We start from the raw sequence: 21,770 nt of genomic DNA on the forward strand, positions 1-21,770 counted from the left end.
ATCCCTCCGGGACCAGCAGGGCAGGGCGGGCTGGGCTGCCTGCAGGATGGCACACGGAAGCCCTCACCTCTGCCCACCTCTGCTGCTGCAGTGCACGCATTCGCCCGTCGTGCACTTGCACTTGTAAGTACCGCATCCTTCTGCCATCCGTACCGCTTCCCCACCGGCAGAAGATGAAGTGCAGGCAAAAACAAATGACTTCATACAACATTTGCAAACACCTCTTCTTCCTCGGCGTCGCTGAAGAGCGAGCTGAACGTAGAACTGTCAGCCCCGCTAAGAGTCTTCCAGCCAGCAGAAAGATGGAACAAGTACAGATGTTATTAGTCTCATTAAAATTTTGTAAATTAAACAGTGAGTGTAACAGCCTTATTTGTCTTAATTTAGCTCATCATTGACATTTATAACACAAATACAGAAATATCACTAAGGCCAATTCATTCTCACTGGCAGCAGCGGTCGGGGGCACCCTGACGAAGCGTGGTGCAGCACTGCTGCCTGCCGGGAGCGGAGCTGGAGGGGCCGGGACAGCCCCATGGTTCCCCCCCAGCACCAGCACCTGGGGTCTGGCGGTGGGAACGCCTTGCCTTGGGGTTCTTGTAAAGAGAGAACGCCAGCAGCCACAGTCTCCAGGCTTCAAATGCAATGTCCCTGTGGCTCCTGACCCCAGAGTAGGGCTATGTGACTTAGTGCATCTACCAAGCCTTCATCTTCATCACAAGAAAATGCAGGCACAAGAGTTCGTCCCCTGCTCCACCGCAGCACACGGCGCGGTCTGAGCGCTGCTTGTCCCTCTGGCTGCATCCTGAGTTGGCTTCAAGGAATCTTCACTGCTTGTTTTCAAAATAAAGCCAAGTTGTTCGGCAACCTTGTACTGCACACAGCAATGTTAAATTAGGCCGGAAAAAAAACAGCAAAACACACACCAGCAGCGCACACTGGCACAGTTTGTCTCCCCAGCGAAAAGGCATGACAGCTTTGACAGACTCGATAGATTTTACTATTCATTTTGTAAAAATGCCAGGCATGTAAGAAGCAAACAAGACACCCTAGGATGACATGCTAGGGAAGACTGAAAAGTCAGTGCTTTCCAGGTAAGTACAGTCATTTTTAGGCAAAGCTGGCCAGGTCTGGGCAGTGAGCAGTCCCTGGGAAGCAGGGAGGTGCCTGGGGACCCGCTGCTACCAGGCTGTTGGGGCTGCTGGTTCAGAAGTCACCCACCAAAGAGACAACAGTATTTCTTGTAGGAAAGATTCAACTTATCGGGTTCCACTGGGAGGCTTACGATGGGCTTTTACTGCTGTTTTATTTCCCTCAGAATCAATAGAAAACAATAATCCTACAGCTAAACATAAATCACATTGCAAAACTTGGTGAATCGTCACGTGCGGTGCCTTGGGAGCAGGCATTTTATTTAATTCCAGAACCAGCACAGTTAATGATTTGCAGACTTGTGTTCCGCAGCCAGCCAGCACCACGGGGCTCTGCTGCCCCGCTCCTCGCCCCAAGGCCGTTTCAGGCCCACGTCCTCCATGAATCCCATCCCACCCCAACCTGCTCTGGAGACATACATCAAATGAGCGGGGCCTGACGGCCTGCAGTGCCGAGCTGTACACTGGCACGAGCCCAGCACCGGGCAGGCTGCGTGGCACACACTGCCCTGCACAAGCTAAGAGCAGCAGGGAAGCACTCATCTTCATCACAAACTTCTCTTCCGCCATAAACAACGCCAGAAGCTCACAGAAGAACCACGTAATTTAACATTCTGACAGTAAATTACAGGAAACAAAAAGGCATGGGGAAAGTTATCTGAGAATGTTAGATTTAAGGTACATTTTTAATTAAAAGAAAAAGACCAAAGCTGTGATGCAGTGTCATAAAGCAGATAATTTTACAGCTGGATGATCTCCCTCTGATGTACTCGAAAACCATTTTTAAGTGACATAAAGTTTAACATACCGGTACATCTGCCTACCCACTAGATTCTACATGGAATTTAAAATTTAATTATTTTCAAGTATTGTTACAGTGCAAGAACGCTAGCCAAGTGTAGCTCCGCAAGAATCTCTGCCAGATTTTTGTAAATCTACGTTGCTCAGGACTGAAAAATAATCATCTTAAGATGATTTGGTGATGAATTATCAATAACATTAAGCAAATCCTGGGGTTTACAGGACTATTAGTGGCATCCTTTCCTATCAGCCTCCTTGCACGTAGCCAAATCCAGCAAGCAGCAGCCGCGCTCCTTGTTGGTTTGTCACGGACAAGGAGTTTCCCACAGCAGTTTCCTGTACATACAAGCAGGGGGATGTACAGACACTGAAAAAACAATCTATACCTGCAGGAAAATAGATAAAGCCACGGGGAAACAGAATATCACACACATAATAGTCTGTGGATGAAGCACAGAAAAGCAACAGCAGAGGAAATGGAAAAATACATCTTTTAAGTACCTGATGGTGACATCGTGAAGAGGGCATTGATAATGAGTTTTGTTAGAAGGGAGAGTTTCTACTCAGGAAGAGTAGTGGTGCACGGGCTCAGGCTGCCCAGGGGGTGCTGGGATCCCCATCCCCGCAGGTTTTTAAGGGCAGGTGTAGCACTGAGGGATGCAGGTCAGTGGGCAGTGGTGGACGGACAGTTGGGCTGCATGATCTTAGAGCACTTTTCCAACCCTAATGATTCTATGAATGTTGAGGTTGAAGAACCCCAGTCAGGACTGTGGGGCTTTGGAATGGATGACTTAAAAAAAAAAAACAAAAAAAAAACAACTTGAGCTAAAGTCATCAGCCTCAAGAGAAATTCTAAGGGACTACACACTGGCAAGCAAGGGGCCAGCAAGATGAATGAGACAGCGCCGAGCACCCGGAGTGCAACACGGCTGTGCAGCAGCGAGCACCACTGCACAGGTTCCCTCCTGCAGCACAGAGGGCCGCACAGCTGGGGCACCCGCTCATCAGTCATTGTCCATTAGTCGAATAATTAAAGCCTACAGCGCTGCTTACTTTGCTGATTGTATCCACAATTGTCTGGAACAAATAGGCAGTTGGCAATTTGGAAGCAACACGTCTAAAATAAAGAATGTTGTCTTAAAAACAAATTCACGCAGAGAATTCCTCCCGGGAGCCGGGGTGAGCGCGGGACAAGGCCCTCATCAGGAATCACTGTGCTCAGAGAGGCCAAAATACCACGTTCCAGGCTCATGTAGTTATCTCATGAGCATTAAACATCAGGGTTTTGTGCACCAAGGGCAAATCAAAGCTGGTGAGACCCATCAGAGCGCTGCCAGCCCACGTGCACATGCCTCCAGCAAGGGACAGACGCCCCACGCACCCCTTTCCACAACTGTCTTTTTGTACATCAACCCCACTCACGCCATTGTAACACTGGAAAATCTTTCCATTTAAATGCAAAACAGAGGCGATGTGCGAATATGCTTAAAGGAAGTGATGCAAAAGCACTGTCTCCACAGGTAAACACAGCAGGTGATAGTCACTTGTTTTAGCTCTCCACATTCCCACTAACTATTTGTAAACCACTGCTATGTATCTTTACCCGTGGCGGTGGTTCTTTCCTTCGGAGCAGCAGCCAACCTCTGAGCTCCAGCAGAGCCCATGGTGGTGGCAGGGTTGCAGGATCCTTGTGCCTCTGCAAGGCACAAAGCAGGAACGCACCAATGAAACACAGAGTGGGTTTTCATCTGCGTGGACGGACAGGCAGCAGCACGGACCTCACCACTGAATACACAGCTCTTATAAAACATTTATCTCCCCAGCAGGCGGAGCAGGACACGTAGCCAACGTCCCGCAGAGATCCCCCAAGCAGTGGAGAACGCACAGCAAACAGAAAGGGAAGAGGAGACATCTGCGAGGAAGTCTCATTTGTGGTGATACCCATCGGTCTCAGCTTCATCGTGGATCACCTTAGTTATGGCATCCTCTTTGGCTTCAAAGATGGGAAGAGCAAGGCAAATGCCTACTGGGCTACAGACGTCCCCTTTCCTGCTGCTGCTCTGGCAACGGCAGTGAAAAACAGCCTACGACTGCACCAGATCATCCCAGCTGTAGAAGCACGTTTCCCCACAAGCTCAAAGAGAGGAGGAAGAAAAAAAGGAGAAGCAAAAGCTAGCACCTCACAATTAGGAGGAAAGAAGCCTTTTGCTATTCAGGTACACAAAGATTGAAAATAGAAACTCCTGGCTTAAGGGAGGAACCTTCTGGGAAGAAAAAAAGGAATAGCTACACATTTCTGTAAATATCCACCAAGACCATAACCCATTGAGAAGAATCAGCAAAGGAGATCACACGCATAGCAGCGTGCACGTGAACAGCCTGCACATCTGTCTAACACACCAGCTACCTGGTTAGCAAATTGTTCTTCGTTCCACATGAAGATAAAGCCTACTCATTACCTACACGCACTCTTATTCAGCACAAAAATCAGGCTCTGCAGTGAGCTCCTCATCTTCTGACAAACAGAGTTTGTTATACAAATCAATTTGTATTCTTCAAGTCTGAATAGCAGGTCCTCCATTATGCACGGCTCCCCTCAATCAAGTTCCCTGGCTGTTCTTCACACACACAGTGCTGAAACATTTTTAGAATTTTAGCATGCACTTACTAATACACCAGAGTGCAGTTGAAATCATGCTCTATTTATGATAAATATCACACTACTAACTCTGTCCCTGTCTGAAAAGGGAAGGAGCCGCGTTCTTGACACAAGACATGTCGTCCCCATCGGAATTGAAACTCCAGTGCCGAGTTTCCTGGAGGAAAAAAATCTTTGTCAATAAATAACCCCATAAATAGTTTGTTTTTAATCAGCTGGTATTTGCAGGCCATTGAGATGCAACAAGCAGCCTCCGACGCTCTTTCTGTACGTTGTTTTTGATGCAGAGAATGTGCTGGAGAAGTGAGAGAATATCATTAAAGGTTAATTATGAGCAACTTAAAGGTTATTTTTGCATATCTCACTTCCTGGACAAAAGATGCTTCTTTACTACCATACCAGAATATAAATATAGTCATAGAGTACTTAAAACAGGACAAAGGTTTTAACTTTGTTACTTTCCAAAACAGCAGGAACCAATACTGCTTTCCTGGTCCTTCTGCAGCCCTTACATATTCCACAGGCAAAGCATCTCCAAAGCAAGTAAACCATCCCTACTTCTTGATACTCTTCAACCTAGAAACAAGGTACACTGAAGCGTCAGTCTGGTTCTGGCTGCCAGGAGACCAAAACAAAACAAAATCTCTTTTTATACATTTTTAATCTTTCTTCCACTTTGAGCAGGACAGCAGCAGCCGCTGTCTTACTCAGCTCACGGTCCATTAAGCCCAGACCACACAGTCCAGCACGAGGTCTCAGCCTTTGAAACCCTGACCAACCTCTTGCTCCCCATTATATTTTACCTAGAAATAATCAGAGCCTGCCCAAAGTCTGAACGCCAGTTTTGTCTGAAAAGGAACGCTACGTGTTTTCATGGACCACATCTATCGAAGGGACAAGCTTACCAAAGGCTGGGCTGAAGGCAGACAGCAGTTTGCCGAATAATTCAATCACTGTATTATCAGATAATTGCTTTTTCTGATGAGTCCACGTTTTCCAGGGTTCACAGTGTCCATGGCAGCAGGGGCGATGCCGCAGATCTCCAGTGCTGTCCTTTGCAGTGATGCCACTCTCCCGAGTTGCCAGTTAAATATTAAGTGAGACAAGCTCTCCAGTAGCACCAGCGTTAACTTGCTGTCCTGAATAATTCATGGGGAGCATCTGAATGAAATACTTAAAGACAGCGAACAGATCTGGGCCACGCATTCTGATGGCTACCAGCAATTTTGCTATTAGGTCATTTTAAAACAAAAGGAATGAGCTGTTGAAAGAATTAATTATTGGCTTCTCAACTCCCCTGGACCACAGGAGCTAAAAATCTATACAAATCAATGCCTGTTAAAACCATCCCCATACAGTTTATCCTCTTCAGGGAGGAAAAAAAAAGAAGTAGGAAATACCGAGAGCAGTAAGAAGAAAGTGTTTAGAGTCATGAAATCTTTAAAGTGTAAAAAGAGATGTGCCATATTTAGCAGGGATTATGTCAAGCAGCATCCCAAGCTAGAAAAAGCTGACAGCTCACACATTTCCTTCCATGGAGGAAAAATAGGTCACACAAGACCCCAAACATGTAAACAGAATTGTCAGCAACACGAGCAGAAAGCACAGAACTTCAGCATCAGGCACGGGGAAGGCCGAGAATCACACATACTATGCAATGTACGAGCTGCGTGAGCGAGTGAGGACCTTTAAAGTGCATGCTGGATCTCTAAAATGAGTTTGAGTACCGTTATTTCTGTGAACGAGAACAGGAGACAAAGATATCCTGGAACCAACCACAAACACTGCGCTGCTGTCTTCACATGACCTCCAGCCAACGTGTACTGCACCCTGCTGCACTGCCTTCAGCCTCAGGAGGCAGCTCCATTCCATCCCATTCCATCCCATTCCATCCCATTCCATCCCATTCCATCCCATTCCATCCCATTCCATCCCATTCCATCCCATTCCATCCCCTTTATCCGCTCCAGGCAGCAGCAGGTTCTCAGGCTTTCTAAAGCGTAATGTTGCAGAAACTGCAATCTGCAGCCAAAAAATGCCAGCATGGCACCTCTGCAGGTCTGGGTGGCAGTGAGGAGTGCTGAGAAGTCCTTTCCTCACCTGCACTGAGCTTCAGAGTCAGGAAATTCCAGGGCTTTTCTCCCACAGTTCACTCGTGAGCTGTCAAAAATAGGTGCTAAACTGCGACAGAGCCCACTGCCTCTTACTGCACAGCTGAAATATCAGGGTGAACCACAGCAACGCTTTTGACATGAGCTAGCAGCCAAGTAGCTTGAGTTTAAGAGGGTTCATGTAAGGAGTTGTGAATACCTCATATTTTAATGATTTCTCAAGTTTGGAGATTTTTATAATGAAAAAAAATACAGAATGTGCTTCTCCCCGCCACCCCTTCATAAGTAACTGAATAATGACACTGAGAAAACTACAGCAAATACACAATGCGACCCAATGGCTCCGGCAAAGCACGCCGCAGCGCTGGCTTGCAAAGCAACGACCTAACAGTAAATTAGCTCTGAAGCACAATTGTTTTCAGTCTTCATTTAAAACCAACCTTAGTTCATCTCACTTTAATGGCACAGGAAATGGAAATTCCCTTAATAAGTAAGTTATGAATATTTATCACCCTATTTTTTTTACCTGAAAATTGAATAATTCAATTAATTCTACTATTAATTATTGAATACAAAATTAATACACTGCAAAATCTCAACTTATCTTTAGAAGCCCCCGGCAATTTCTGATACAAGTGGCTGTTGGAGATATAATGTAATCGTGATATATGTGTGTGTATGGGTGAGAAGCCGCAGACCTCAGAGCCCAACGGGCGGCCTCGCTCGGCCTCAGCTCCCTGCGAGCCAAGGAAAGCGCTCACGGGCGAGAGAACCTCTCCTGCTCCCCGCCAGATGCTGCCAGCGGAGCGAAACCTTCCTGTGCCGCTGTGATGAAGCGGGTCCTGACAACTTAGTGATTTATTAGGTCAGAATTTATCAGTAGGAAATGCTGCGCGGCCCTACTGTCCTTGTCTATTAAATGAAAAGCAACGCTTGTTTTCCTTAAGCCAGGAGAGGGAAATAAAAATGCTAAAAATAACCCAGTAGGTAGCAGAAGTAAGACTAAATTACTGCAAATAGATCCTGACAGCGCATGCAAATCGCTATTGATTTGTATGGGTGCGCTGCAACTGAACTTTCTTTTCGTTCCAGAAATATTAATCATTGCCAAGTCTCGCTGCCTAAAAATGGCATTTGGTTTCTTTCAGGGCTGAAAATCCGCATCTGGGAATTTCCCCAGCCACTCTGCATCTCAGTACAAATGATGGCTTATTGCAGCGTCAGCCTCTTGAAACGCTTCCCGAGGAGCATCCATCTCCCAGGCTTCGCAGCAGCACGGCGCAATTCTATGCTCCTGAAACTTGTTTTCCAGAGCACTGGAGCCCACCCCCCCGTGCCCAAGGCTGAAACATCCCAACTCCAAGCCCAGGGGAAAACGGACCTCAGCTTCTGCTCGCTGCTCAGCGCCTTACCTGCGAATACAGGCGGAACCACGCTGGATATCGCAAACGCTTTTAAAGTATGCTTCATGCAAAACTAAGACAGGCAATCAGAGAAGGCACTGGGAAGCAAATGAGCAAGGAACCTCCATGGAACAGAACTTTCTGGACGAAGAGAGCCAGCTTTGTCATTGAAATTCCAATGTAAATAACGATTAAATTCTACTTGATATATAAATGTCAAGTAATTTTTGTTAAATGATTTGCATTTAAACTTGGAAATGTCAGAGACTTCAGTATTGCTGCATTAGCAAAAAAAGCTTCGCCAATTTGCGCTGATGACTGGAATACCCACTGCGGATTATCTGGCAAATGATCAAGTAACCAAACACCGTTACAAGGAAACATCAAGGTCGATGCATAGTGAGAGATACTTGTTAATTTATGTTGATAAACCGGAAAGCTTGAAAGACAGTTTTAATAATATTCCCGTATACTTATGAGCATATTTTATCAACTAGAGTCGTTTAACAAGAAGTTTCATAAAAAAGCCATTTTAGAGACCATTAAAAGTTTTCTTATAGCTCCCCTAATGTCATCGCAGCGGTGCCATAGGACGACTGTATCTGACTGGCACTGCACTGTAAGCACGGGCGCTTCTCAGTGAGAAGGATCAGGATGCTCAGGAATTGCAGGCACACAGCTACAGCTCGGGAGAAGCCCTCCCCTCTTCTCCCACCGTACGCATGAAGTTCAGCAGTCAGACATTTCAGAACGCGCTGCCCGCCAGGTCACGCCGCACTGAGCCAGCCAGTGACAGCTCCTCTGCAAGAAGTTCAACCCGACTGCAATTAAACCCCACATTCAACATTCACGGATCTTGCTCTGCAATATCCAAATGCTAGGATACACAACCAAGCGTGAGATTGCAATTATCCACATTTACAAGGAGCCCTAAGTAATATGAGGTTACACTTTTAAAACCGAGGTTGGATGGGTACCCAGCAGACAACCCTGTGCAACCCCAGCAGCGCAGACACCAACCGGATCCTGAAGCACAACTCCAGCAGCTCCCCTGGGTCAGCTGCAGCAAGTCTTCTAGCAGTGATTCAAGTCATACTATATATCATTTTATTAAGAAACTCTGTAAGTGTCAGCGGTGCAATTCATTTTTATTAATTTTCTGAAAGGAAATTAGAAGCACCCGCAGAGGCAAACAAAGAACGGGGAATGTTCCAGTTCAGTGCAGGATCGATGTCATTAATTCTTTAATACCAAGAGCCCTGATTGTATGAACTCAGCATTTAACCGCTCCAATTAATTATAATAATAAAAGAAATTTTTTTAAAAAGAATCAAAACCAACGCAACAATTTGAGAAGGTCCTTGAACAGCCATCACAACTCTGTGTCTCCTGGGACATTATTTCTTTCAAGTGTAAACATGCAGGTATTGTAATATTAATAGGAAAAGTACTTCCATGCATTGCATTTAGCAAATCAAATTCTTAAAGTCATAAAACACTACAACAAACACATTGATAATCTCCTGTGTACCCCAACTTCTTAACGTGCTTTCTGGCCAAGTTATGGGCTTGTCTGGCCAAAGTTCAGCAGGAAATTATTCAGCGTTATTCCTGAAACCTGGATTACCAGCCAGGTCAGAAAATAACCTTTTCTAATATTATTGTATTGCAGCCAAGAAGTGGAGTGAACCAAAGCATTTACACACTCCAAAGACACCAAGAAAAAACAAAGACAAAAAAAAGAAAGATGAACCTCATTGCTGTCATCAGCAGAAAAGGCCCATTTACTGCATTCCTTGGCCCTTCAGCCACTGCAGAGAACTGCCACAGGAAACAATATGGGTTTCAGATTTGGAAGGTGGATTTGGAATAAGGGGGGTAAGAAAAGCGACACTGGAAAGCAAGTGTAATCCTTCTGTATTACCGGTAAGCAACAAAACTTTGTGAGTCTTAATGCAGCAAGAAATACCAGGAAAACATCTGCAGTCTAAACTTAACGTACCGGTCCCCATGGGACTGGAGAAGTTAAACATTTATGGCAGTGAGAAGAATACATGACATTTACTGAATAATAAACTGCAAACATGTCTGTTAATTTGGCTTTTTGGGATCTCCTCGCCATCAAACACTTAACCCCAACAAGAAAAACACCAAAATGCAAACAATCCCAGAGAATGCATTTTAAACAGGCAAAGCACAAGGGAAGGCTTTGTGCTTTTTTATTTATTTAAAGTTCGAGGCTGCAGGGAGTACTGTCAAGATAAATAGCCTGCAACCTCACTCAGAGTCTTTAAAATCCGTTCATCTGAGGGGATACAATTAAATGTTGAACAATCAAGTTAAAACTTTAACCTGTCAAGATTGCAGCTGTTCTATTTTTAATCAATCTGATTTCATTCAATAAAACGCTCATTAAGTCAATTAATGAGACTTTGGTGTCACAAGCCATCAAGCATGACTGGGAGTTTTCACTCTGTGGCCAACGAATTGATTAGCAAGTCAAGTAGTCAGTGGAAATAAGTCAATGTACATTTCACAGGCTGAATTATTAGCAATGTTACCTTGTTTTAGGGGAAGTTGTTAGCCATTCTTCATGCTTTTCAAACGTTATTAAATAAGCTGCAATTTCCTGAAAAGAAACGCAGAAAAAAGAAGTTATTGGCATGGCTGCTTTGGAAAGTTGAGAGTTTTATAACACAGAACCCTTCCAAATGTCTCCATCTCCAACAAGGGCAGTCCTAGGTCTGCCTGCGACCTAAACCAAGCTTCAGACTCACACCTTCCACCATGAAAGTTCCTACGATTTACAATAAGAACAACGTATGTCTGTCTGTGAACTCAGATCTTTAAAAATTGTTCTAGAACGTGCGTTATTATGGTTAAAAGTGCGACTATTTCCTATTTCCCACTTTGCTTCAGCCACACCACCCTTCAAACACAGACCTAGAGCTCTGTGCACAACCGTGCCACCAAAGCCAGTCTCAAAGAGTAACAAGAAAGGAGGAATGGCCCCGCCGAGGTTTGTGCCAGGCAGGGGCTGGCAGTGCCAGCGCTAGGGCCTGGCCTCGGAGAAGGGAAGGCAGTGCAAACACGGACACTTGAAGCTAAATTAAATATTTATAAATAGAACAACATCACTGCGGAGAGAATTGCTGAATTATTAATTGTTGCCATAAAAAGCCGGTGGGTGACATCCGCATCAGTCGCTGCTCCCGCCTGCAGGACCGCACGGCCCACTGCTCCGGATCAGAACCGCGCTGCGGGCGGCAGGCCCAGCCCCGCGGCCCATACACGGAGCTGTGGGTGCAGGGCTGGGAGCAGCGTGGGGCGGCTCGGGCTGCGCGTAACGCCAACACGAGGCCTGGACTTCCGACCAGGAAAGGACTTTTTTTTTTTTTAAATGAGAGTTCTATATCAGGGTTTTATCTGTATAGCACCAAAGCTAAAAAAACCCGCAGTGCTCTCCAACCAGCTGGCCCAAGCATCTGCTGGAGCCACACAACGCAATTATATTACTCCCAAACGAGACATAAAAATATCTTGTTTCCAATACTCTTGGTTTTAAGACTCATCCGTAATGTCCTCCGGGTGTTTCAGCGGTGCCAGATCTCCGCGCTCTGTGCTTTATTAGAGCTGTGTGAATGTCATATTAATGACTCCTAACCAACATGTTTACACTGCAAATAAATCCTCGCAGAACCCCCCGCACCCGCGCCACAAACCAGCACGCGGCTGCCTTTCCAAACACGCAAACCTGCCACCAGCAGCCTCAAAGAGACGCAGGGAGGTCGGGCCGTTCCGCACCAACTTTGCTGGGCGGGATCCCGCGCTATGGCCTGGATGAGCTCCGTGACAGTGTGTGGCACCCGCGCCCCAAGGCAGAGGCTGCAGCGATGCAGCGGAGTTGGCAGCACCTGATGACTAAGAGGGAGCCGTGTGCGCCTCGCCTAGCACACAGTCCCACGGCAGCCTGTGGCAGATGGTCTGTATAAGCAGGCATTTGAAGAAACAAATCCCTTGAACACAGAGATGGGGATTAGGCTGATTCACGCTCAAAATCCAGCAAAAATAGGCAGGTTCCGTGGGTTTCAAATTAGCACGGGATTGTGCCTGTTCTTACTGCATTCATTTACCATGAGGAGAACGAAAGAATTGGTAGCTCTCGTGGCAAACCAAACCCGCACCCCGGCACTGCCGGCACAGGAAAGCAAAGCACTTCGGGCTCACAAATTGAAGTCTCACCCAAAGGCTTCTTTCCTTTCCCTTCCCAGCTGGCCTGGGTGCCGCGTGCTTGAGATCTTCATCCCCAAACTGTCACCGAAGAAAAGAACTGCAGCAACAAAACGCTGCTACTTAAAGGCAGAAAAATTGTTTTCCCTCACCTCCACTCTGCTGACCTGGACTTGCTCAGCACATTTCAGCAGACAAAAGAATAAGTAGATTTAAAGTCTCCATTATCATCCCACTCAGACAAACGGAAGCATCAGGGATAAAGGATGGTCACAGAACTGCGCGCATGCGGGAGGCGGTCAGGCAGCTCCTGCTCTTGTGAGTGGGCTTCTCTTTCTTCAGGTAGCCAAGAAGAGCACAAGAAGAACGTGGTTGTACAGCTGAGGGCAAAAAGCACTTCCCTAAAACACCGGAACGTGCTGGCCGCGGTCACCGCGCTCCCAGGGCACGGCACAGCAGGCAGCACAGCGGGGCCGCGTCATTAAACGCAGTCAGTGCATTTTCCTCCTCTGAAGCTGCAACCTGTGTGGGCCTGACGGCAGCAGACACGGAACCAGGAGCAGCTCGGCCTCGTGTGCTGCACAGAACGCAGCCACCTCCTCCCGCCCGGCACCGGCCTGCAGCTTCCTAGTGGCTGCAACCCACACGTGTGCAGCGAATGCTGAGGAACCGGCGCTGCCGGCACAGGAGTGACCCACGGAAACACGTGTACGTGCATGCTGGGTGCTGCCTGCTGAGGTGTCCTGCGAGCTCCTGTCCCTACTCTGGTAATATGGAAAACAAGGGCTCCGACCAGACGCGGAGCTAGATCTTCAGACAATTCAAAATGCATAATTCAATTCTTCTAACAGGATAAAAGCGGGATTCACATCAGCCAGGATAGGAGTTCCCAGAGGCTTTCTGCTTAATGATACATTACAGCCTGATTTCCCTCCTCCAGAGGAAATACCTTGGATAACAAGGAAAACCGAGCTCACAGCGGTGGTATAAATTAACACGTACAGCAACAAGACAGAACGCCCTCCGCACTCCACGTGCTCCCCGTATGCGGAACGCCAAGGAGTCATACAGCTGGGGAAGCAGGGCAGGATCTGCACAGGGCGCAGCACCCCCCAGCAGCACGGCCAGCAGCCCCTGCACGCAGCACAGGGCTCAGCCCGCGCTGCCCAAAGCCAGCAGAGCGCTTCTTCCTGCCCCATCTCCCGCAGGCTGCGCCTCCAGCCCTGCTTCCCACTGCCACAGCTGCAAAGGGACCGGGCACAGGATACACAGAATCAAAGAGTTTCATTTCAGGAGTGCTCCTGCTAAAATGGCTGCAAGTTATCCCAGTCAAACTACTCCACGCGACGCAGAGCAGAAACAAGCAGAAATTCCTATTTACAGTTTGACACCTATGTGCCAACTTCTGTCACTACATAAGCAACAAGAATCTGGGAAAATAATCTCTTGTCTACCACCTCACATTGTAGCAGAACCACAAGAAACAGATGACTCAGTGATGCTCAGTGATACTTGGAGCAAATGCTCGGGGAAAAAAAAAAGGCAGACAAAAAAGAAGAGCTTTCAGCAGAAGGCATGAAGTGAGCAGGGCTGGCTTCCCCCAGCAACGTGGGCAGGAGGCTCAGGGGCTGCTGGGTGCCCCACAGCACGGGGAGTGCTGGGACAGGGCCAGGGCAGGGGGAGCGAGCCTGGAAGAACGGATGGCGCAGGGAACTGCTGCTCGGGGGGAAGGGAGAAGCGCAGCTGTGCAGGCTGCAGGGACAGATGCTGAAGGAGTGGCTGGTGCTAAAGCGTCCATCAGCCTCGCATCGTGACCCCTCCAAACCCAACAAAAGTAGTAAAGACAGAATTTCATTTCCAAGTGAGCAAACCGAAGACTCAAGCCAACAGCAGCACTGGTAGGTCGGGGGCTGCGGAGCAGCCCTTAATGCAATCACATTACCAGTGAAATAAATTAAAGCTACAAGAGATAAGCAGACAAAGGGAATATCTGTACCAGCAGTGATGAGATGCACCAGCTAACCCACTGCAGCAGAGTGAGCGATGGAGAGTCGACCTTTCAGAAAGAAACACATGCAGCAATGAAAGCAAAACAGAGCAAGCACAGGATTTGCTTGCAGGACCTCATCTCACAGCAGCAGCAGATGGAGCCAGACATCCTGGTCCACCCTCTCCCAGTGGCAGACTTTGGCTGCACCTCACCTGAGACCAAACCTAAACCTGCCCCGGGTTTGCTCCTCTAGCTTCCATACAAGAACCACAGCCATTCCCATTTCGAAGTCCCTTTTACTTGCACATGGGTTGAGGGTGACCATCCTCCCACAGCTGATCAGCACCCGTTTCTGACAATCAGTGCAGCTTTTCATATGTGGAATTTGAAAAAGAAACCAGGTTTTCAATTCTGGATAGAGGGAAGGGTACTCCTGCTCAGACTTTTCCCATGCACAGATTAGGAACAACCTTGGAAAGGCCGAGAAGGAAGTGGTCCAACACGGGTATTTTAGCAGCAGCAGCTGGAAGGAGATGGTTGTTGGAAGCGTGCAGCTGCCGGTGCTCGGCTTTGCAGCACAAGCAGGGCCGGTAATGAAGATTCAGTATTCATCGGCTCTGGTCACACACCACTTTATGACACCAACAGCATTTTTCCTTTAGAAAAGGGGGAAGAAATAGATTTATCACTACGAGACACAAAGTCATTAAATAATTAAAAACAAAACTATATGCACAATAAAAGCTCTCTGATTAAAAAAAAATCCCTGCATTTTAATGTGTGTTAATTCCCCTAATGATTCACTCTATATGTCTTACAGGGTCAAATCAATGTCTTCACAAAAAATTCAATTAAATCCCATTCATCGTATCTTCCAGGCGAGCCATTGTTTGCACTTGTATCCTATCAAACCACTTCTCAGTCGCTTCTTGCCCAAGATTACAAACAAAAGGCGATGTGTCAGCAGCAAGGTCAGAAGAGAAAGACCCAGGCTTTGAAAACCCAACTCTATCCTCATCGTTGCTGTTTAATTATCAAGAGAGCGAAGCCAAAAGGACGCGGTAGACGCGGCTGCTCCCTTTTCCCTGTGCCTGTCCTCCCTCAGTCCTGGGATTTACTCTAAGTGCTGTGTGAATGCATCAGAGAGCTGTAAGCCGCTCTCTCCAGCCTCGCCACAGCAGTCCTGTGCACGAGACCCACTATTAAGCCCGGTGGAAACTGAGCAATGCAATTAACTGATCACATTACGGTGGCGGGGCGCAGTGCACGCGGCCCAGCGTGTGGCAGCGGTGGTAGAACAGAACGGTGCTCTCCGACCACGGCTACGTGACCGCAGCTTCCGGGCTGCCTCAGCATTTTAACGGGGCAGGTAACGACGCGGAGCTGCAGCAGACCTGTTCCCCTCCTGCGTGCCAGCGGCCACGTCCAGCACAGCTGCTCCTCACCTCGCGGTGCGTGGACGGGCGCCGATCCTTCGTGCAAATGCTCGCTCGTGTGGCAGCACCACTGATGTCATTCTTACTACCTGCAGCTGCACTGACAGACCAACAACTGAACATCCGCGTGTGCTGCAGAACAGCCACCGTGCTGCTTAACAAGGCTGACAAAGTTAGAGAGAGGGGAAAACATTTTCCGTGCTCCCTGAAGCTGAGCTCCTGTTCTCCTCAACTTCCTCAGGGCTTGTCACGGCATCAAACAAAGAATAATGACTAGCTCCACAGGAGCCATTCTGTCAGCATTTAGCCTCATGCCACTGATTAATTAGAAATTAAGCACGCGTGCCTGCGGTCCTGGGCTGCAAAGCACCATCTTACCCTCCAGGAATGCCTTGCTGGAGAAGGACAGGAGCTGGACGCCCAGCAAGCAGCCCTGGCCCCAGAGCATCACACGGCAGCCATGCCCCCAGCATCCAGCCCTGCACAGCACATCAGCATCGAGCGGGGAAGGCGCCGACGGGCAGGGATCCAACACACTGACTGATTCCAGAGAAGCCCGTTACTCATCACGCTTGCAGGGAAGCTGCAGACTTTATTCTGCTCTGAGCTGAAAGACTTGCAGCAAAACAAAGACATCATTTGGAAGAAAAAAGAAATTAAAAAGAGCTATAAAAACGCTCTGAGATTTGCAATGAACCCCCCTGCCTGGCAGAAGGCAATCTCAGCCTGAAGGAGATGCACACAGGCAATAATCCTGTACGCCCAAACCCAAATTACTGCGTGCAGGCACTCCTTACGTGAGCTAATTGAACTTGATGCACCGAGTCCAGCCTGCTTGTTCAAGGAGCAGCTTGACCTCCCCCCCACCCCCCATTATTTCTTTGCATCTTCAAGAGCATCGGAGATTCCCACCCGACCTCTGCAAAGAAAAAAGGAACCTGGAACCAAACCGCAATTCCCCAGCATTTGCGCCAGCTACCTGAGGCTACCCATGCTGTCTCAAAGCAATAAATCGTTAGTTTAAAAACAATACCTAAATTTCAAGCTATTAATTTGTATGAATTATGCACATCCAAATTAATAAACTTGAAATGTATGCATGTTTTAAGAGAAAGCATGAGAGCTTGTATACATCTCTGAATTTATACCACAGAGCTAATAAAATTGAGATCTCTTAAGCAAGCACATTTATTCTCTTAGGAAATCTCCACGTCCTCACTGCTACAGAGGCAAATTCCAGCACACAGATCCTTCATTGTCCTTCCACTCTGAAATAAAAATACAAATTTGTGATGATTATGTAGCATCGTCTCAGCTGGGATCAAGCAGTTTTCATTTCCTAGCAGTCTCCATCCTCAAAGCCATTAATATTCCAAATATTACAAATACAAGCAGATCTGAAAGCCGCACAGCAAGCTCTCGCTATCTTGTTGAGATCAGTGGAACAACAAATGCAACGTGATTGCATTCGTCCGGTTGCTTCACCTAAAGAATGCACCAAGCATAGAAAGGAACGTCACTCAGGAAGCTGGAGGGGAACCAAAAGCACGAGGAAAGCAAGCAAAACTTTTCACTGAAGACCAGAGGAATACAAGCCAGGTCGGCGTCGGTTCGACAAGCACCTACCAACCACAACAAACCTTGCGAACAAAACGTTTGGTTTCTTTTGCAGGTTGTGGGGCCCAACGGATCTGGGTACCATTCATGGCATGAGCCGCCCCATCAGAAAAAGGAGAAAGAAACGTGCTGCTGCTCCACTGCCCCGCCGGGTTCCTAGCTCCCAGCACCTGAATGCAAGCTCTCACATCACCACATTGCCATTTCCATCGTGAACGAATTAAGGACAAAAATAAATTAAATCTTCATTTAAAATGTATTTTTCTAGTTGAGCAAGGGTACACCAACTAATGTGCTATCTAATTAGATACAAGCTGGATTTTATTGCCGATACCTGAAGCTAGCTCTAACGGAACCAGCCGCAGTCACCGTGGCATATTATGGAGATGCTGCCCTCCCCTTGCTGTGGCCGCGGGCTGACCGCGCTCTGCCGGCCCTGTGCGCCCGCCGGGAAGGCCACCCAACACCACAGAGCTTACAGCTGGCACCGCTCACCGGCAGCGCGTGAGGATAAAGCCACGCAGTGGAAACCGCGCTGGGGCTGGGAGATGTATGCCTTATTTCTTCCAGTTACACAAGACGACGAGTGGCTGGATTTCAAACAGAAGGATGTTTTCATTAATAACAATGTCTTACTAACCATCTGTTAAAGGTCCATACTATTAATTTAACAAAAAAAATTGAATAGATTACTCTTACAGTTTTCAATTAAAGTACATGATGTCTTCAAACTGCAACCTTAATTAGACATTATAAGATGACATTTAGAAATCCTGAGCTCTGATTAGCTGATAAAGTCATCTGACTGTGAAGAAGTTCCACAATAATGTCATGGCAGCAAGTACTCAATCTGCTGCCAGAATGAGAGTGCGTCAAGTCAGCATGAGAGTGGCCGACTTTAACTCTTCAACACGCAGAAGAGTGAAACAACTGGCAGCCCAGGAACAAAACCAGCCTCAAACACACACACACACACACACACACACACATCGGAGATGGAAGGGACCCTTAAAGGCCACCCGCTCCAACTCCTCCGCAATGAACAGGGACACTGACAGGTTACCCTCAAGGAAAACTTATAGGGAGAAACGAGAACATGCAAGGAACGGTCCTCGTCCACTCCCCAGACGAGCTGCAGCGGGTTCACACCAACACTTAAATGCTTCCAGAGGGATTTCCTGGAAATGGAGAACCTGACACGCTCAGCTGTAAGTGCCCCACGGCATCCCCATTCCACGCACTCCTGTATCTCGACCTGAGAAATTGCAGGAGATGTTTATTACTAGAGGAGAGCACTGACAGAGTTGTGCAGACCGCAGGGCTCAGCGCAGAGCTAAACCAAGTCGACAGGTATTTGCGTGGAGGTCAGCACCGTCATACCTCTCCGTGCTTAGGTCCTGCCACTCCATCTTCAACGCTGCAAGTGGCAAGTGGACAACTTAAACGCTTCGTTTTCAAGGCCAGACCTGGTACGAAGCAACTTGAATGAGATAAGAAGTAATTTTCACCCCAAAACATGAAAAGGAGGAGAAAGAAAAATCCACCAGTCAAGTGAGTGGTGGTTAAAGAACATCCGAGTTGAACGAGATCTGCCCAGCAACTTCACCTGCCTGGTGCACGTGCACATAGGTAACAGCAAACGTACGCAGAGACGGGTCTTCATGACAGCACAACACATCGCTGCACGAAGGCGCCGTCCCGAACGGCATGGCCCAGCCCAGCTGGTCCCAAGCAGCGCCTGCATCGGGCCTCGGGTCAGCCAGCGCCTGATGGCGTTAAGATGGATTTCAGCATCAATCCTAAACTGAGGGACAGCCCGAATACCAGAGCGGTATGAAATAACGCTCGGTCTCTAGCAGCTGGCAGACACCCACAATCATTACACACCCGTATTACCATTCCTGAAGTGACCTCGGCCTAACCCTGCGATGTGACGGAGCGCACGGGTTCACCCCGCTCCTGCCACCCACGCTCCTCACAGCTCCGTCCGCTGTCCCCCCCCCACCTCTCAAAGTCTTTCCCTGCCGAGGATTTCGGCTGTTATTAAGCATCTCCCAGTCAGTGCCTCGTGTTTTTATTGTCTTCTTCAATCAAAAAAGACAAATTGAGAATATTTGGCTCTTCTGGCTTTTTTTCAGTACAACAGCAAAGTTAATTTAAGTTGGATGAGTAGTAACTGCAGTAATACTTCAGGCAGTATCCGTGTTATTAATTTAATCTTTTTCCATCCTTTATTCAGGTTTAAGTACCACATCATCAGCAAATGCACTAAGTTTAACGTTTTATATTCTGTCTAAATTGGAAGAATTCAAACTCACTCGATTTCCATTTTTTAATGGCAAGCACGAGCTCATTGCAGGTAAGGAAGTGCTTAAAGCTAAACCCCTATCAATGGAACAATCCAATAGCAGATATTAGAGGAGATCTATAGCGAGAGAAAACTGCAAAGCTATTTACATTAACTTCTGTCAATACAAACGGGCACATTCTCCTGTGAAAGGCAATTTCATCTGCAGAATCAAGGCACTGCTCTCATAATCCTCGAGCTTGCTATAGACTTTTCATTAACAGCAATAAATGTATGAGGGTATGCGATCTCATGAAACGAAGGTTTATCTATGGGAAGCAGATACCTCCCCACTTGTAAGAGCATCTAGGTGCAATTCCTGATGCTTTTCCAGTTCTGAACACACGTGAGGTGGGAACACCCGCACCCCCCGGCCTGCCTTCTGCAAGGAGACGTCAGCAAGCCCTTCCGCCCCACAATTGGGCAAGGTTCATTAGAAGGAAGCTATCAGTGGTAATTGTCCCTTTCTGCATATTCTTCACTCCAATATTCTCTCCCGTAATAACGTTCCACATTTCTGCAGAACTGTCTTTTCAGCATGTTTTCGCATTATGCCTAATTTTGTAAGAGTTTTTCAGCCCCACATAACGACACAGTTCAATGCAAAACCAGATATAAATCTGGCTTAAGAGACTCTCAACAGGAATTCATTTAAAACCGTAAATGTTAAAAGATTCTATGCCTGATTTATGGAGTTTTCTTATTTCAAACAGGGAATTAAAATCCTTCTTAAGAGATACATATTAAATCACGATAAAAACGGTTCGAACGAAGGCGCGGGTCAGGCAGGCATTGCTGAGAACCAGGAGCGGCGGTGCTGGTGCCTTTCCCTTCTGACAGAGCAGAGCCGCCCTACACGGAGCCCAGCAGTGCTCTCCAACCTGTGCCCAAATCTTAATTACTGCAAAATGTTATCTGGGATGCCGGCACCTATCTAAATAATGCAGTAAGTTTACCTTAAATGATTATTTCATGGTTTTATTCCTCTTGTATTGTTTACGTAGAACACGCTTCCAGCTGTCCAAGGGGCTGCGAAAATATAGCATAAATGCCCCCATATCCTTGTGCAAACAACACTCAAAAATAAATACAATTTATCAAAGCTAGTCACTATCATTCCTATAGTAATTTTTAATGTTTCGTGCCTGTGAACAGATAAAACCGTACTGATAAAACCTGGAGTGCTGCAGTATTTGCAGCACCATAACCAAGCAAAGCGAGACCAATGGAGGAGACCCATGGGGAGCTGCGCCAGAGCCTGGTGCTGCTCTATTTCAAGCAACAAAACCATCTAAATGGAAGGCGGACCTGCATTAAACACAGCAGTAAACAAGAGGAGAAACTTCACTAGATGAATGCTCTTCAAATATTTATGTAAATTAATTACTCATTACTTGCAGGCCACAGACCTATCTCTTAGCAGAGATCAAGAGCTTCTTGCAATGCAGCATTTGCAGATGCAAAAAGCCAAAGCAGTGCAGGGAACAGCTCCTCCGTGCATGACCGCAGCCAACGTCGCTGCACCGGTTCTGAAGGCCTTCCCGGTCACCTCCAAACACAGACCCGAAAATTCTTTGGCTAACTGCAGCAATAAGGCTCCAAAATTCTATTTTTAGAACCCAAATATCCCTCACAAATCTTCCCAGAGACAATCTAACCGAGTTTAAGGCCTTCTGCTGCCATTTTTCTTCATCACACAGCTGCGTGAGTAAAATCAAATATCAGCACGTATTTGTTCTCCTTCCCAAACATCTACCTAATTAATCCAAATAAATCTCTAAACGAAAACCAGAATGTCAATGGGATAAAAAAGACCTTTTGAAAGTGTTGATATTATCACCTAAAACATTATAAATGACCCTATTACAGAGCTAATTGAGAAACACGCCTACCTCCCACCAGGCTGCATGGAGCTGGGAGTGTTTTTCTTCCTTTTATCCCCATCCTGCCGTGGCCCGGTGCTGCAGTCTCACACTGATGGTCAGAACAGCGTTTCTCTGAAGGCCCAGTGGGTGAGAAGCGACC

The 21,770-nt window shown here is 47.1% G+C and overlaps 1 protein-coding gene across 7 annotated transcripts in view; it reads right to left on the minus strand.

Annotated features, from left to right (window-relative positions):
- CAMTA1 (calmodulin binding transcription activator 1) overlaps positions 1–21,770 on the minus strand; it is a gene marked incomplete at its 5' end in the record, with an annotated part of 208,918 nt that overhangs the window by 156,124 nt on the left and 31,024 nt on the right. For all 7 annotated transcript variants that reach the window (XM_021417392.1, XM_021417391.1, XM_021417393.1 and 4 more), the window contains 1 exon segment: positions 10,687–10,754. In XM_021417392.1, the coding sequence (XP_021273067.1) occupies positions 10,687–10,754 (68 nt within the window).

Source organism: Numida meleagris, chromosome 20 (assembly GCF_002078875.1).
Source record: "Numida meleagris isolate 19003 breed g44 Domestic line chromosome 20, NumMel1.0, whole genome shotgun sequence".
Taxonomy (NCBI): domain Eukaryota; kingdom Metazoa; phylum Chordata; class Aves; order Galliformes; family Numididae; genus Numida; species Numida meleagris.